Genomic DNA, 18,356 nt, shown 5'->3' with positions numbered 1-18,356 from the left:
TAAATTCCTGTGGCTCATGAAAGAGATAAATAAATACGAATTATGCTTATTCAGAAAATGCATTTAGAAAAATTGATAAAAGTAGCAAAGTGCTTATTGCCAAATAAAGTTTTTATTAAAACATAACATATGTAGTGAGAAGTGCACAAATGGAAAACCGGCAACTCATTGAATTGCCAGAACGTATTTCAAAACCATTACTGAGTGCAAGAAGCAGAACATTACCAGCCCTCCAGTATCTCTTTCTCATACTCCCCTCCAGGGAAGATTACTTCCCACCCCAAAGGGTAACCTTATCCTTTTATCTGGCACCATAGACTTTTTTTTAAAGACCTTATTTATTTTTTTGACAAAGATCACAAGTAGGTAGAGAGGCAGGCAGAGGGAGAGAAGGGGAAACAGGCTGCTTGCTGAGCAGAGAGCCTGATGTGGGGATCGATCCCAGGACCCTGAGATCATGACCTGAGCCGAAGGCAGACATTTAACTCACTGAGCCACCCAGGCGCACCACCATAGATTTCATATATATATATATATGATTTTACACAAATGGAACCATGTAGTATGTATTCTATTGGATCTGTGTTGTTTTATTAAACATATTTGTGAGATTCACCTAAACGATTGCATGTCATTGTATTTCATTCATTCTCCTGGCCTTATGGTGCTCTAGTATCTGAATATACTATAATTTTTTAATCTGTTTTACTACTGATAAACATTTGGGATTTTTCCACTTTTTTGTTATTGTAAATAGTGCTGCTATATATATATTCTGATGCCATTTTTTTTTTCCCCTGTTACTCTGGAGGAGAATTTTCTAGTTATTTGTGAAAATGAAGTACTAAAGCTATTTTAAAATATTTTCAAGTAATGAAGCTAGTCATTATGTCAGGGTCGTTACTCTCTAGTTTCCCGTTGATTTATTTGGTGCTGTTTCTTGAGTACATTTTACTGTTTGATGTTTTGGTGGTTCTGCATCTGGCCAAGAAAGGGTGAAAAGGCATTCCAGGCAGAGGAACTGTACATAAGATGATATGAACTGATTTGCACTTTGTAACAAACATTAGTGTTATAATAATCACTTAGGGAGCTTTGTAGAAGTTCAGAAGAGACACCTGCCAAGGGTCTGGGTTGGCCAGCTATGTGGCGTATGTTTATTCTCTTATCATAAAAGGACATACATTCTTTCTCTTAGCTAATTAGTAATACAGTAGTTTTCATATTTCTTTTTTTAAGCTTCCATCTATTGAAAAAATCTATTTTATACTATAACCCAATATATACATACTACATACAAATATTAATATATAATAGAAACAAGATTTGCATGAAATGCTTACTTGCACTCTTTCCAATGCTCTGATCTATTTTATTAAAAAATTGTGAGTCTTGGCCAGCTAAATTGATTTGTGCCTAGTGTTGGGTTGCACTCTGCAGTTTGGAAAGGACTCTAAAAAAGGTGCGTGACTACACTTAATGATATTGTTCCAAAACTGCATACCATGAACTTGTAGAAAGCACTATTTCAGATTCATTCTCTGATAACAATCAATGTTAAAATGATATTTATTTTAATGCTTCAGTTTTGTTAATAACCAAGTCCTCCACTAAGGTTAGCATGTCACAGATTTGGACTGTTAAAGAAAAGCTTTATAAATATCATTTCAATTTAAGCCTTAGAATAATAATCATAGTTAAGAAGAGTGACGATACAGAAATATAGTTTCATATTTGATTAATCCAATACATAGTTTTACTTCCTCCAAAGATAAAAAAGATAGACACTGAGACAATACTAAAACATTGTACTGTAGGTAATGTAGAACATGGGGAACAGGTGCTTCTTCCATAAAGAAAGGAGCCAACCAAGTTCAAGTCCAGACATAACACATAAAGGGGAAGAGAGAATGGGGAAGCTTTGAGCTAGGTTTTCTTCGTATATTATCTCAGTCATCATAGTAACTCTGAAATCTACATTAAAATCCTACCTGGCAGATGAAGACTAAGCTAAGTAATTTTCCAACAGTCTCATACAGCTAATAGGAAGTGGAATCAGGACTTAGACCCTGATTAAAGAAAAATCTTTATTTTTTCCTGCCATAGACTTCCTTGAAATACTGAATTTTTCTTGCTTATTTAAAATACCTCAACTCAGGGCGCCTGGGTGGCTCAGTTGGTTAAGTGGACTGCCTTCGGCTCAGGTCATAATCCTGGAGTCCTGGGATTGAGTCCCACATCAGGCTCCCTGCTTGGCAGGGAGTCTGCTTCTCCTGATGACTTCTCTCTTCTCATGCGCTCTCTCTCATGACCTCTCTCTCATTCTCTCTCTCTCAAGTAAATAAATACAATCTTAAAAAAAATAAAATACCTCAACTCAATTTTAAATAAGACACAAATAATAACCTAGTATGTGTCATGGACATAGTGCTGGGCAAAAGATGAATGGTACTAGACAGATAATATACATAAGAATAATTAGAATATAATATATTGTTTAGAAGTGTAACCTAAGAGCGAGTGTTTGACTCTGCCAGGTGGTGGGGAAGACAGGGTTGCTGGAATCTGAACTGGGTCTTGAATGATGAAAAAGAGTGTACTAAGTAAAAAAAAAAGAAAAGTAAATTATAGTCTGGTGGATGGAACAGCCCCTGCAACCGTGTGAAAGAGCTTGATGTGTTTGGAGAGCTGTAGGAGAACATTACTGTTTTAGTGTAAATGTTAGAGTAGTATTCAGTATCTTGGTTGCCAACAAGGGAAATAGCATTACGCTACTAGATCATGCCATAGTTCAAGGTTTACAGTTATCTACATCAATCTGAGACTGAGTATGATAAACTTAGCACAAATTGCAAAAAACGTAAATAATGTGATCAGAGTTTTCTTTTTTCCTCTTATCATTATTTTTTCAATAATGAGCAAATAGTATTTTACCCGGGAACTGTGCCTAAAAAAAGTGTTTTACTTTCTAATGCCTTTTCCAAAGATGTACTTTACTTTGGTTAAGCAGAAAGAACTTGAAGGTCAGATACCTATAATGGTCTTAAAATGTTTCTTCTAATTTATCGTTTTTGTTTTCCCTCAGAATTGAATTTGTTAAATACTTTTCTTTAAGAAACAAATTTCAGATTAGCAGGGAAATCCATTTTCCTCTTGACACCAGAAAGGGATAGAAAGGGATATCTGCATATTCAAGATGAATCATTTCCTATTGTCAATAATAAGCTATGAGCATACTTCTACTTATTTTAAATCTCAGGTTTTTTTTTTTTTTAAGATTATTTATTTATTTATTTGACAGGCAGAGATCACAAGTAGGCAGAGAGGCAGGGAGAGAGAGAGAGAGGTGGAAGCAGGCTCCCTGCCGAGCAGAGAGCCCGATGTGGGACTCTATCCCAGGATCCTGGTATCATGACCCGAGCCGAAGGCAAAAGCTTTAACCCACTGAGCCACCCAGGTGCCCCTAAATCTCAGTTTCTAACATCAAGATGATTTCATCTTGTGAATGAAATAATCATTTCAATCCAAAGATTCCCTATCTGGTGATTATATAAGTTTTTTTGTTGTTGTTGTTTAAGAAATAGACCTTCTGAATTTCATTGCCTTTTGGATTATTGGTTATAGTGGCATCATGAAACAGAAGCAAAGTTATTCATACTAAAGATATATATTAAAGATAAAAGTTAATATTATTTAACAAACTTCATGTAAATTAATATTATTTAACAAACTTCATGTATTTTAATATAAAGAGTGTTTCAATGTGGGTTGTGTGTGTGTGTGTGTGTGTGTGTGTGTAATAGTTACAAATTGTTTTGGAGAAGTATTTTTAGCCTAAAGGGAGTGAGCCAAATATCTGATTTATTTGAGTTAGTTTTACAATATTTCTCAGCATTCTCTTACTGATTTCTATAACTTGTGATGTGGCACACTAAGTTAGATATTAAATAGTATGGGGAATTATTCTTAGTAAGGAAGTCAGGATATTCTCATCCAAGCTGCCTCTCCAGCTTCTATTCTATCTTTCTTCCTCTTCTTTTCTCATACATAGCTTATGCCAAGACAATACTTTCAACTTCCTGAATTCTCCATCTGTTTTCGTGCTTTGCATATTTCAGGTTGAATCATTCTCCATTTTCTGCTGATCACAATTTTGCATATCCTTCAAGTCCAGGATGTGCAGGATATATAAAAACTAAAACTTCTGTGAAGTCATAGAAGTCATCTAAAAAGTCATGCTAACACCATTCACAATTAATGGCTCTTTTCCTTGTGGTCCAGCACTATTTTTCTTACATATTTGTTTATTGTATGTATCATTTTGCCTTGTATTACATAGTTTATTTATGTTCACTCATGTCTATACCTGTTCATTTGTGTCTATCTTACTGATGACAGAATTGGTTCATATTCAACTTTATATTATATTTTTGCACCATCACTTGTGAAACAGTGTGCACATAGTACACATTTGTTTATTCACTATTAATTCAAACATTTGGTAAATATTTATTGAGAACTTGGCTATGGGGCATGCATCATGCCTATCAGTGGGATAAAACGGACATCAGAAACAGAAAAAACAATTCTCATGAATTATATTTTCTAAATTAGAGAGACATTAATCAAATAATATATATAAATAAAAGGAGGGATGTGGAAATACAATGTAGTGTAGCACTTGGAATATTTAATGGAGGGATTTGACATAATCAGAGATGCTAAGGAATTTTTTTTTAATGAAGTGGTGTTGAACTGGAGTGAGAATAGTGAAGAGTTATGGAAGTGACGAGTACAAAGCATCATGGTTACATTGGCTTCATGAAATTATTGGGGAACTTGCTTTTATTTTTCTTATGAAACAACATATAAAACATGAGAGTATCTCATAGAGATCTTTGATCTAGTTTTTATATGGATACTTTGACAAGATGGTGAATCCTATAGACTCTATCTCAAAATAATGTTTTTAAATGCATAGGATATAATGCAAGCAAAATATAATTAGGGAGCCAATTAATTGAAACATAGGCCTGTCTATAGGCTCCTTGGGGCATGTATTATTAGTTAACGTGAAAAAACTTGAGTTAAAATAATTCATTGTAAAGTGGCTACTGTTTCTTGAAGATTGGCAATAAATGGAACTCCTTGTGTTAGTAGGAGGGAAGACAGAACATTGTAAAGATGTCAGGTCTCCTAAAACTAATCTGTAAATGTAATGCAGTTTTAGTAGAAGTTCTACCAAGATTTTTAAGAGAATGGAATAAAAGGATTAAAACACTTAGATGGAAGAAAAACATTGATAAATAGAAAAATAGTTTTTTTAAAAGATCTTATTTATTTTCAGAAAGAGAGAGAGAGCTCAAGCAGGGGGAGCCGAAGGCAGAAACAGGCAGAGGGAGAAGCAGGCTCCTTGCTGAGGAAGGAGACTGACATGGGACTAGATCCTAGGGTTCTGGGGTCATGACCTTAGCTAAAGGCAGCTGCTGAACCAACTGAGCCACCCAGGCATCCCAGGAAAGGAATTTTCAAAAAGAAAAGCAAAGAGGAGGATTCATTTTGCCAGATATCAAAATGAGTTACAAAGCCCAAGTAATATATATTTGGGAATATGTGGTGTTCCTTTAATTTTTTTTTTTCCTGAGATTATCCTTCTAGTAATAGGAAATTGCTTTATTTTGAGTTGTTACAACATGAAAAGCCCAGGATTTTTTTAGTTTGAATTACAAAAGTACTTCTTGGCAAAGACACATTACCCTGAAAGGACCTCAAACAAACATAACTATACCTTAGAGATTACCTGACTGGAACCTATGAAAGGGGAGATAAATTCAGCATCAGTCTGGAAATTCCTGGGGCTATGAACTCACGATGGCTAGTGTTGGAAGTTGTGGTAAACAAACCTTTTCAAGATTACTTTAGGAACCCCTGGGTTGCTCAGTTGGTTAAGTGTCCAGCTCTTGGTTTTGGCTCAGGTCCTGATCTCACGGTCATGAGATCAAGCTCCATTGGACTCTGTGCTCAGTGTGGAGTCTGCTCAAGACTCTCTCCCTCTCCTGATGTCCCTCCCCACATGCTTTCTCTCTCTCTCTCAAATAAATAAATCTTAAAAAAAGATTACTTTAAAAAAGGGGTAATGTAAATGGTTAGCTTGTGAAGATTGCGAAAACATACCTATGAGTTGAGTGAGAAAACAATAGCAACAAAAACATTTGGCTGGGTATAAAATTACTGGAAATAGCAGCATTTCCAGAAACCGGGGGATTGAAAAGTTCAACTTTTCAAATAACTCAGAAAGTGAAGAAAATTTGCTTTGGAAAACACTGAGTTCACTGAGTTGCTTTAGTGATGATGGAGACATTGATTCAGAAAATATGCATGAAAATTTGGGTAAAATAGGGGCACATGGCCAGCTCTGTCAGTACAGTATGTGATTCTTGATCTCAGGGTTATAAGTTCAAGTCCCACGTTGGTGTAGAGATCCCTTAAAAATAAAATCTTTAAAAAATTTTGTATAAAATAGCTTTATAAAATAAGAAGGTGGAAAAAAAGCAGTATTTCTAAATTGATATCTTATTGTATATGTCTTTTAAATATTCATTTGTAATAAAAGTTTTAAAATAAACTATATCTTTGACTCCTTTGTCTGTATCCAGGATCTGTAAAATGGCCTATGGGTCAAATCCTGCCTGCTCACCTGCCTGTTTCTGTAAATAAAGATTTATTGGAATGCAATTAAACTTACTTTTTGTTGTGTTATCTATGACTACTTCCATATCATAAGGGCAGAGTTGAGTAGTTGTGACAGAGTTGAGTAGTTGAGGCCCTATGACCCACAAGACCTAAAATATCTGTCTGGCTCTTAAAAAAAAAAAAAAGTTTGCTGACCTCTGATTTCTATTGCTGGAAAATTATATATTCAAACTTACACTTTTAAGACCTTTTAGACCTTTTCCTCTCTTTGGAATTTGGTTCTGACAGTGTTGTTATGGAGTAGGAACAAACACAAAAACCAATGAAATAAAATACAGAATCTGCAAATAGACCTATGCACACGTGGGATCTTAGTATCTGATAGCTTGCCATCATGAATAAGTGGAAGAAAGGATGGACTATTTAATGGTGCTGGGAAAATGCGATCTCTATATGGAGAAGATTGAACTTAAATTCTTGTATCACATCACATATAAAAATAAACTTCAGATCGATTAAAAGCCTAAATTTGAGAGGCAAAATTATAAAGCTATTAGGAGAAACTGTAGAATTTTTTTGTGACTGACTTAGGGATAAGTAAGAATTTTTTTATAGCCAGCCACTGAAACCACAAACCATGAAGAAAGAAATTGGTATATTTGACTACATCAAGATTAAAGATTTCTGTTTAACAAAGGACACCACGTACACAATCAACAACCAATTGTCAGACCAGGATATTTGTTTTGTTTAACTTAGAAATGATTAACATATAGTCTATGTAGGATACTACTGCAAATCAGCAAGGAAAATACAGGAAATCCAACAGAGTATTGGTAAAGAATGGAGTGAATAGATACTTTGTAGGAGGGGCTGAACTTCATAGAAGTCAGACAGACATGAACTGGACAAAAAAACAACAACCCACAAAACACATCAGTTCATATCTATTAAAGCTGCAAAAATTTTATAAGTTAAGTAATATCACACATGGGCACAAACAAGAAGAAACTGAAACCTTCATACCCTTCTTGTGGGGATGCTAACTGGGTTAAGCCACTTGGGAAGGCAGTTTAGAAATATTTAGTGAACTTGATGATGTGTACTATATTCCTGCATATATACCGCAGAGAAAACCATACAGGCTTACTTCAGAGATATTGTGGATTCAGTTCTAGACCATTGCAATAAAGTGAAAGTGAAAGTGGAAATATAGTGAGTCGAATGAAGTTTTTGGTTTCCGAGTGCATATAAAAGTTATATGCATGCCTACTGTAGTCTATAGTGTGCAGCAGCATTCTGTCTAAAAAAATGTATCTGTCTTAATTAAACATACTTTATTGCTAGGCGTGCCTGGATGGCTCAGTTGGTTAAGTTTCTGTCTTCAGCTCAGTTTCTGATCAAGCCCCACATCACACTCCCTGCTGGGTCAGGAGTCCGAGTCTCCCTCTCCCTCTGCTTGCCATTCCGCCTGCTTGTGCTAACTTACTCTGTCTCTCAAATAAATAAATAAAATCTTAAAAAATAATACTTTATTGCTAAAGAATACTATCTCATTACTGATTACCAATCACCACAGTATAATAATAATGAGAAAGTTAGAAATATCGTGGGAACTGCCAAAATGACACCGAAACATAGAAGTGAGCAAATGCTGTTGGAGAAAGGGCTGATAGACTTGCTCAGTGGAGGGTTGCCACAAACCTTCAACTTGTAAAATAGCTGGTGTCTGCAAAGTACAATAAAGTGAAGCACAATAAAATGAGGTATGCCTGTATGTGGGTTTATAAATATATCATTACAGAAATGTGTATAATAATAAATGATAAAGGGCCACCTTAAAAAATACATTGAGTAAAATGTGATTTATGTAAACAGAACATTATACATCCATTAAAATGCATGAACTAGATGCAAAAACTGTAGTGATTAAAAGCATGGATTCTGAAGCAACTCTGAATTTGGATCTAGCTTTAACGACTTACCACCTATAAGACCATGAGCAAGACAGTTTCTTTAAAGAATAGGAATGAAAATAGGAATAATAATAATAATAGTACCTATTTCCCTGATACACCATAAACACCCTATGCATTAGCTATAGTTTATTTAGATTTAAATATAAAAAAGTAAAGTTGAATGGCAAGTAAAAGAAGCAGAAACAAGTAAATGGCACAATGCCATTTATGTAAATTGACAAGACTGGTTACCCGATGGAAGAGAAATCACACTGGGGAAGGGAAAAAGAATTAATTAAAATAGGAGCCAGATATGGATATGTACTACCAAGCTTATGATCAATTCTGTTCTGGATACCCAAGGTTTAAAAGAATTGAAAGAAAGAAAGAAAGAAAGAAAGAAAGGAAAAGAAAGTGTGCATTGCAATCCATTTCAAGTGGAAACAAGAGCATGTATAAAGTACAAAGACCAGTAATGAGATGCACAATGTTGAATCTAAAGGATGAAAGAAGGCCAGAATGGCATTAACAGAATGAGGGTAAAGAAACTGTGTAAAACATGAGGTTGAAGAGGGAATGTATGTTAGAACATTCAGGGCTTTGTAGGTCTTCATAAGAAGTGTTTTCTTTTTATTTAAGAGCAATCAGAAGCCAGTAGAGTATTTTCAACAGTGTCTTTTAGGGAAAGCTAAGTTTTCCTGTAGTGTACACAACAGATTGAGGGAGAGAAGTATGGAAGTAAGTAGCTTCACTAGGAGATCAGGTGAGCATGGGTCGTAACAAGGCCTATGGTGTTCACAGGGGATATAGAGACAAGTGGAAGGATTCAAGACACATGTAGGAAGTAAAACTGAAAGGACTTGGTGATAGATAAATTATGCATGTGAGGGAGAGGGAGAGTTCTAGAACAATTCTAGATTTCAGGCCATATAATTGAATGGTAGCACCACTTACTGAAATAGGGAACACTGTGGAGGGAATCTGGTTTGTGTAGGAAAATGATGGTTTCAGTTTTATACATAGTGCATTTGAGGTGGCATTGAGATCTCCAAATAGAGATGTTGAGTAGGCAATTGAACTTTAAAGCTCAGAGAATAAGTCTGAGCTGGACATTTACCTTTATAAGTAATTTATAGATAAGTGGAAATTGAAGCCTTGGAGAGGGGATAAGATTGCCTAAGAAGACACCATAGAATGAAAAGAGAAGAGGGCCTGAGTCTTGACCTTCAAAGGAGAAAGAAAATGAAAGGCCGCAGATACAGGAAAACGAGGAGAGCATTGTGAAAGCCAACAGGTAGTGAACATAGTTGAACATAATTTCAAATATTGTTAGAACTCAGTAAGATACAGAGTAAACATTTTGCTCACTAATTTTAGGAACAGGGAGACTATTGATGAACTTTGTGAGAATTAGTAAGGAGACTGGAAACTAGATTAGGTTGGTTGAAGAATGGGGTAAGGAAGCAGATATAGAATTTTAAAAAATTTATAAATGGGAAGGGAGAGATATGCTCTTCTCAGCAAGGAATCTGAATCTCCTATTTAGCTCCTTAGTCTGCCTGTACACCATTACTATTACTACTTTTTTTTTTTTAAAGATTTTATTTGTTCATTTGAGAGAGAGAGCAGGAGGGAGAAGGAGAGAGAATGTACAGCAGACATCACATTGAGCGTAGAGCCCTATGTGGGGCTCTATCTAGGACCATGAGATCAGGACCTGAGCTGAAACTAAGAGTCAGAAGCTTAACCGACTGAGCCACTTGGGTGCCCCTCTATAGCACCACTTGTACGTATAGTACTTTATAGGACTGGAAGGATGCACACCCCAAATCTTTCTAAATCTTCTCTTGTTACCTCAAACTGTTGTCATCATGTCCTCCCTGGATTGCATCTCCTTTATCTCTTTTCTCCCCACAGCTGGGACCACTGGATCCCATCCTGCAGCCTTACTGCTCCAGTCTCTGGGATTTCTATAGTTCTCTGTAAAAGGGTTTCAAATAGTTCTTTAAATAGTTCTTCAGGATGCATGATTCCTAACTTTGTGACTCTGGGCCTTCTCCTCATGTGTGAAATGGGGCTTCCACTTCTCCACTGAGACATTCTATTTTACCACAGTTCACTTAAGCAGACTGCTTTTTTGTTTCAGTGTGCCTTGGTAATTTGCCTAGTATTCCCATGCCTCTAGAACTGAAATAGAACCTTTGTGGGTTCTCATATTCCTCTTCCCACCTTCTCCTTTTTCCAGCTGGGTTCAGCCATTTCCTGAGAGGAATGTCAAACATCGTAAGTGTATCAACAGGTGTGCAATAGAAATGTACAATATATCTCACAATGGAAACAGAATTCTTCTACATGGTGCAGGGCTCATCCAGTGGTCTGCTTAAACTCATGCCTGCTCTGGTACACATTTTATGGGTAGTGGTGCTTGTTTTGTGTTAGCAGAGCTTCCCTCTTGGTGGAAGATAATCAGGGAAAAAACAGTGTGTGTATTATCTGAAGTTACAGAAAAAGTTAAACTGGCATAGCTATTTAACTGTACTGTTATTAGGTGTGCAGAGGGAAGTATGGGTTTATAATTAGGTTGCTATAATGGGCTCACTCATAGAGTTCTATTTTTAATTTACCTGCTGACTTTAGGTTAGCACTTTGAAACTAGCTTTCTTTAAAATCAAGGTTTTTGAGATGTAATTTATTTACAGTAAAATTCACCCCTTTGAGGGATATACTTAAGTGAATTCTGAAAAAAACATACAGTTATATATTTACTCCCATAAGCAAGACATAGAACATTTCCTTTACCCCCCAAAAGTTCCTTGTGTATATTTGTATTTCATTCCCTTGCTCTGCTGCAGTCCCTAGCAACCATTGGTCTGTCCTCATAACTTTGCCTTTTCTAGACTGTCATATAAATGAACTCATATTGTATAGAAGTGGGCAAACTATGGCCCATAGACCAAATATGGCCTACTGATTGTTTTCTTTAAGTGGTGAGTTAAGAATGGTTTTTACATTTTAAAATCATAAAAAAATTTTTAATGATAACATTTTGTGACTGCAAAAATTACATGAAATTAAAATTTTGTGTTTATAAATAATGTTTTGCTGGAACATAGCCATGCTTATTCATTTAGCATGTTGCCAATGGCTGCTTTCTGGATCATACCTTTTATATCCTATTGAAGAAATCCTTGCCTAGCCTATTTAAGAAGTCTTTGTTTAACCTAAGGTATGATTTCCTGCAGTGTTTTTCTCTAGGAGTTTTATGGTTTTGGTCATTAGATTTAGTTCTGTAATCTGTTGATTGTAGTTATATAATACATTGAGTTAATTTTTGAATAAGGTGTAAAGTATGAATTGAGGTTTATTTTTGTAACACATGGATTTCCAATTACTTTTTTTGCACATGAATTTCTCATTGCTTAAAAGATTATTCTTTTTCTTTTCTTTTTTCCTTTTTTATTAACATATAATGTATTATTTGTTTCAGGGGTACAGGTCTGTGAATCATCAGTCTTACACAATTCACAGCACTCACCATAGCACATACCCTCCCCAATATCCATCACTCCATCACCAGCCACCCTATGCCCCCTGCCCCCCTGCAGCTCTCAGTTTGTTTCCTGAGATTAAGAGTCTCTTATGGTTTGTCTACCTTCCTAGTCCCATCTTATTTCATTTTTCCTTCCCTTCCCACCACAAACCCCCACCCTGCCTCTCAAATTCCTCATATCAGAGAGATCATATCATAATTGTCTTTCTCTGATTGACTTATTTCACTTAACATAATACCCTCTAGTTCCACCCACATCATTGCAAATGGCAAGAGTTTGGGATTTTTGGTGACTGCATAGTATTCCATTGTATATATATATACCACATCTTTATCCATTCATTTGTTGATGGACAACTAGGTTCTGTCCATCATTTGGCTATTGTGGACATTGCTGCTATAAACATTGAGGTGCATGTGCCACTTTGGATCACTATATTTGTATCTTTAGGGTAAATACCCAGTAGCGCGATTGCTGGGTGGTGTGGTAGCTCTATTTTCAAATTTAAAAGATTATTTTTTCTCCATTAAATTTTCTTGACACCTTTAAAAAAAAATTAATGACCATTTAAGTATTGGGCTATTTTGGACTCTATTCTGTTCCATTGTGTATGTGTTTATCCTTCGTTAACACTATGTTTGATTTGATTACTTCTGTAGCTTTTATAAGTCTTGGAATCAGGTGGCATGAGTCCTGCAACTTCTTTTTCAAAATATTTGCCTATTATAGGAATTTTGCTTTTCCACATAAATTTTAGAGTTAGCTTATCAATTTCTTCAAAAAAATCATGCTGAGTTTTTGATTGACATAACATTGAATCGAGAGATCAATTTGGAAAGAATTGATATCTTAACAATATAATGTTTCCTCATTGATGAATATGGCATATTTCTCCTGTTACTTAGATCTCCTTTGATTCTTTTAATCAGTATTTTATAGTTTTCGTATCAATCATTTTATAAGTGATCAATATTTTATAGTATTTTAAAAGCCTGTATATACTTTGTTCAAATTATACCTGAGTGTTTTCTTTCTTTTGTTTTTTGATGCCATTGCAGACTACTTTTTAAAATTTTGATTTCCAATTATTCAATGCTAGAATATAAAAATACAAGTTTTGGGGATATGCTTAGTTTGTATCTTGTGACCTTGCTAAAGCACATTTATTATAGTAGATTTTTTTGTTGTTTATTTAGGATTTCATATATAGATAATTATGCCATCTGCATACAACTTTTTTTCTCCCCCTTTCCAATCTCTATGCTTTTTATTGTTTTAATGCACTAGCTAGGATTTCCAGTTCAATGTTGACTAGGGGTAGTGAGAGAGATATATGTATATATGTATATATATATATATATATTTAAATTTATTTGACAGAGATCACGAGTAGGCAGAGAGACAGGCAGAGAGAGAGGGGGAAGCAGGCTCCCCGCTGAGCAGAGAGCCCGATTTGGGGCTCAATCCTGGGACCCTGAGATCATGACCCGAGCTGAAGGCAGAGGCTTTAACCCACTGAGCCACCCAGGCTCCCTGCCCCCATTATATTTTTATATGGTTTTGGTATCACAGTAATGCTGGCCTTAGGAAATTAGTTAGGAAGTGGTCCCTTATTTTCTATTTCCTGGAAGAGATTATGTAAAATTGTGTTATTTCTTCTTTAAATGTTTGATGGAAATCACCAATAAAGCCAGTGAGCACGAGAGTTCTTTTGTTTTTTTTTAAGGTTTTAAACTAGGAATTAAATTTCTTTAGCACATATGGGACTTGTCCGCCTTTATGTTTCTTCTTGAGTGAAGTGTGCCAGTTTCAGTCTTTTGAGGAAATAGTCTACTTTATTATAGTCTATTTCTTATGTAAGCTACAGAATTTGTGAGCAGAGAATTGTTCATAGTTTTCTCTTGTAATCTTTTGCATTTAATTCTGAGTAACTGTGGAGTCTGTAGTGATGTTCCCTCTATCATTCTTGCTCTAGGTAATTTGTATCTTTTCTCCCCCCCCCTAATTATTTTTGTTTGGAGGTTTATAGATTTTATTGATTTTTTTTTTTTTAAAGAAGCAGCATTTGGTTTCATGGATTTCTTCTATAGTTTAAAAAACTTTTTTTTAATGCTTTCTTTGGTTTTAATTTTCTCTTTTTTTTGGAAATGGATTTGAGACTTTTTTCTTTTTAGTATAACGTTTATTTTTATGTGTTCAGGTTTCTATATGATACTTTCAAGGAATATCATGCTCCTTCTGCCTAAAGAACTTACTTTAAATTCCTATGGTTAATGTCTTCTGACAATAAATTCTTTCAACATTTCTTTGCCTGAAAAGTCTTTATTTTCCCTTTTTTTTTAAAAAAAGATTTTATTTATTTATTTATTGACAGAGATCACAAGTAGGCAGAGAGGCAGGCAGAGAGAGAGGAAGGGAAGCAGGCTCCCTGCCGAGCAGAGAGCCCGATGTGGGGCTCGATCCCAGAACTCTGGAATCATGACCTTAGCCAAAGGCAGAGGCTTTAACCCATTGCACCACCCAGGTGCCCCTTCCCTTTATTTTTTGAAACATAATTTCATTGCCCATGGGATCTTGGGTTGACAGTTTTATTCTGTCAGTCCTTCATAGAGATTTTACTCCAAAGTCATCTAGCTTCCATGGTTTCTGAAAGATGATCTTCTGTAACTTTTATCATTGTTCTATACATATAATATATCATTTTCTCTGGCTGCTTTCATAGTTTTCTTTGGGTTTTAGCACTTTGACTATGATGAGTCTAGGTGTGTGTGGATTTGGTGTTTGTTCTACAAAGGCTTCTTTGAGGTTCATGTGTCTGTGATTTGGTAACTTTCATTAATTTTGGAAAGTTCATGGCCATTATACCTTCAAATATTTCCTCTGTCCTGTTTGCTCCTTCTTTTGGGACACCAATTTCACATGTCAGATCAATTTAGCTCTTGGATGCTCTGTTTTGTTTTTTTTTTTCCTTCCCTTCTCCAACTCTTTTTTGTTTGGATATTTTTTATTGACTTATTTCAAGTTTACTAATTTTTTCCTTAGTTTTTTCAAGTGTATCCCTTAGCCCATCAAAGAAATTCTTCGTCTCTGATGTCATGTTTTCTATTTCCAGCATTTTCATATGACTCTTATACTTTGTATCTTTCTGCCTCAGTACCCCACCTATTAATGTTTGTTGTCCCCCTTTTTCTGTGAATCTTTTACCTTAATAATTATAGTAATTTTCAAGTCTGCCTGATGACTCCAGTAAGTCCATCAATCTTGTCATCTCTGAATCTAATTACATTAATTATTTTATCTCTTGGCGATGGGTTGTTTATTCCTTGCTATTTTCCTCTGAGTCTCGTGGTTTTGAATTATATTTATGCCTTAAAGTGGGCATGCCTTTTCTGTCAGACTGTTAGTGTTGGAAATTAAGTCATCATCAGGTCAGAAGTTCAGATAGGTTTAGATTTTGTTGTTGCCATCATTATCTTTAGTGCATCACAGTCTTCAGATTCCTCCCAATTCCTCCAGTAGGCTACTGCTTCATTGTATTTAGGAAGAATGCAGGAGTATCAGAAGTTTTTTTCAGTGTTTTGCTACCCCTTCAGCCATTTCTATCTACTTACTCATCTCTCAGTATGCTTTTGCTGCCCACCCCCCCCACTCCGCCCCCGGGAGTAAATGATTGATGCTTATTTCTTGATTCTAGGTTTGTGGCAGGGGCAAGGGTGTTTTGTTAAGTTTTCCTGCCTTTCATCGTTGATAGGACCTGTTGATCTGGGCCTTATGGATGAGGTTTGCTCAGAGTTCTTGGGCCCTTCTTCCCATAGAAGTAAATCTGTCTTGTATCTCTGATAGGTTTGGAACAGAAATTTCCATCCCTCCCCTAGTTATGAAAGACCTTTGATTTGAGCAAAGGTTGTTGGCTGAAGATGGTTTCCTGTCCCTCTCTCATGGGCAGAGGTTTTTTCCCTTTAACCTTTCCCTTAGCTGTAGTAGATGCCTTTGCCCTGGGGATGACAGAGTTTCCTTCTCCCTGTGGCTTATCGCTTTGACATTTTTAGGAGAGATGGTCTGGGGAATTGGGCCTGTACTCCAGCAGCCACTAGTTAACTCTTTTACACCTACACATATGTACCCCTGAAGAGTTGTTTGTTCTTATGCCTTGCTCCCAATCTTCTTCATAAGTGACCAGTAGAGGCCTGCAGAAAAGTGCTTGTGGGTGAATGTGGGCTTTCCTTGAGTCTGGGCCCCTGGCTATTCCAAACTGTATGTTAGCCCACACTTGGCCTTTTACTATTTGCTAAAATTTTAACTAATTTCCTCTTACCTGCTTGTAGGGTGGCCCCTCTTTCTCCTCTTCTGCTCTGCCAATGGTGAAACAGTGTATTTCGTTTCTCTTTGGAGGGGCTTGCTGCTCTTTGGAGTTCACATTGTTTGCCTTATATCCTCAACTCTCTGATGGGCTCAAGAAAAGTTACGATTTTGTAGATTATTTAGCCTTTTGCCATTTTTAGGTTGGCAGTGACATCATTTACAGCTTTGAAAATCTTAAGCAGAGTTAATTTAAAACGTTTTAAAATTTTCCTTTATGAAGATAATGGAAGTGAGAATTTTTATCACGATTTATTTTTAAAGAGTAAATAATACCTTTTTCTAGGCATCTTTTTGCTCATTTTTTGGGTTTTGTTTTTGAGATAAAAATTGGCCTTTATTTGCACAGCCTTATTTGTTAGCCTTCTAATCTTTCACAATGTTTTTAAAGCCAGCTAATATCCAGACTGTTGAATAGATTTAAACAATTAGTGAGAGCACTCATCCAGAGTTTTCCCCTCTGTTTGGATTCTAAAGAGCACTCCAATTGAGAGTTGTCTCAAAGATTTGAAGTTCATAGGTTTTGGCTATACTGTGTAAGTCAAATCAGCTCAGTCCAATTCTGAAGCTAAACCTTTGAAAAATAATACTTTAAATATTTTAGGGCATATGATTGAAAATATATTACAAGTGGGAGATAAAAATTTTACAATTATAACTTAAAGAGCTGTCTCTATTTGCATGTATTAATTGGCTCTTAAATTACCATGTATGTCAGAGGGCAGAACTAGTTATAGCACTCTTGTGATGTGCCCTGTAGGATGTTATTCAATAATCAGAAAATTAAAAAATTTTTTTTTGAAGATTTTATTCATCCATTTGGCAGACAGAGATCACAAGTAGGCAGAGAGGCAGGCAGAGAGAGGGAGGGAAGCAGGCTCCCTGCTGAGCAGAGAGCCCGACGCGGGGCTCGATCCCAGGACCCTGAGACCATGACCTGAGCCGAAGGCAGATTCTTTAACCCACTGAGCCACCCAGGTGCCCCAGAAAATTAAATTTTTATTCTTTATTCTCATTTTATGAAATTTTTGGATACAAAATTGTATATAGATTGTTGTAATTACTGTGTTTGAGACCATCAGGCAACCAAATTTTTCTTATCTGCTTTCTCTGCAGAAAACTTCATCAGCAGTTTGAAATGTACAAGGAGCAGGTGAAGAAGATGGGAGAAGAATCACAACAGCAGCAAGAACAGAAGGGTGATGCCCCAACCTGTGGTATTTGCCACAAAACAAAATTTGCTGATGGATGTGGCCATAACTGTTCATATTGCCAAACAAAGTTCTGTGCTCGTTGTGGAGGTCGAGTGTCATTACGCTCAAACAAGGTACAGAATGAAAATTACACATTATTCTATTATAGCTAAGCTTATAATACAGTTAAGCTAATTGTGAATAAAATAAAGCAGAAATTAAAATTTATATTCAATTCAAATTTATAATCAATGAGCCAAAAAACCTCTAGTGTCTTTATTTTAGATAAAAGAAATTTTTCATTTTTCTTTTCAGTTGAAGGATTTGTCTCATTGTTTATGTCCTTTAGCCTAATGATTTTGTTTAGAATCATAGGATCTTAAACTTTCAAAGATGATTAAGATAAATTAGAGATCAATTGGTCTAACTCTTTTATTTTACAGATGAAGAAAACTCATATTCAGGGAGACTAAAGTCCTTCTTAAAGTCCACAACTGATTAATGTTAGAGCAGTGGCACTGCTTTTTCTATTACCTATACATAATTTTATAATTTTGTAGACCTACTCATCCTTTGACCCCTGTTTTATTTCCTTTCAAAAG

General features: G+C 35.7%; 1 protein-coding gene across 31 annotated transcripts in view; it reads left to right on the top strand.

Moving 5' to 3' along the window:
• RIMS2 (regulating synaptic membrane exocytosis 2) overlaps nt 1-18,356 on the top strand; it is a 586,269-nt gene that overhangs the window by 98,647 nt on the left and 469,266 nt on the right. For all 31 annotated transcript variants that reach the window (XM_032858499.1, XM_032858498.1, XM_032858497.1 and 28 more), the window contains one exon: nt 17,678-17,888. In XM_032858499.1, coding sequence (XP_032714390.1) covers nt 17,678-17,888 — 211 coding nt within the window. The remainder of the gene's footprint in view (nt 1-17,677; nt 17,889-18,356) is intronic.

Source organism: Lontra canadensis, unplaced genomic scaffold (assembly GCF_010015895.1).
Source record: "Lontra canadensis isolate GAN:19392208 unplaced genomic scaffold, GSC_riverotter_1.0 scaffold15, whole genome shotgun sequence".
NCBI classification, from domain to species: Eukaryota; Metazoa; Chordata; class Mammalia; order Carnivora; family Mustelidae; genus Lontra; species Lontra canadensis.
Note: the sequence above shows the minus strand (reverse complement) of the source record. Positions and strands in the feature narration are given on the sequence as shown.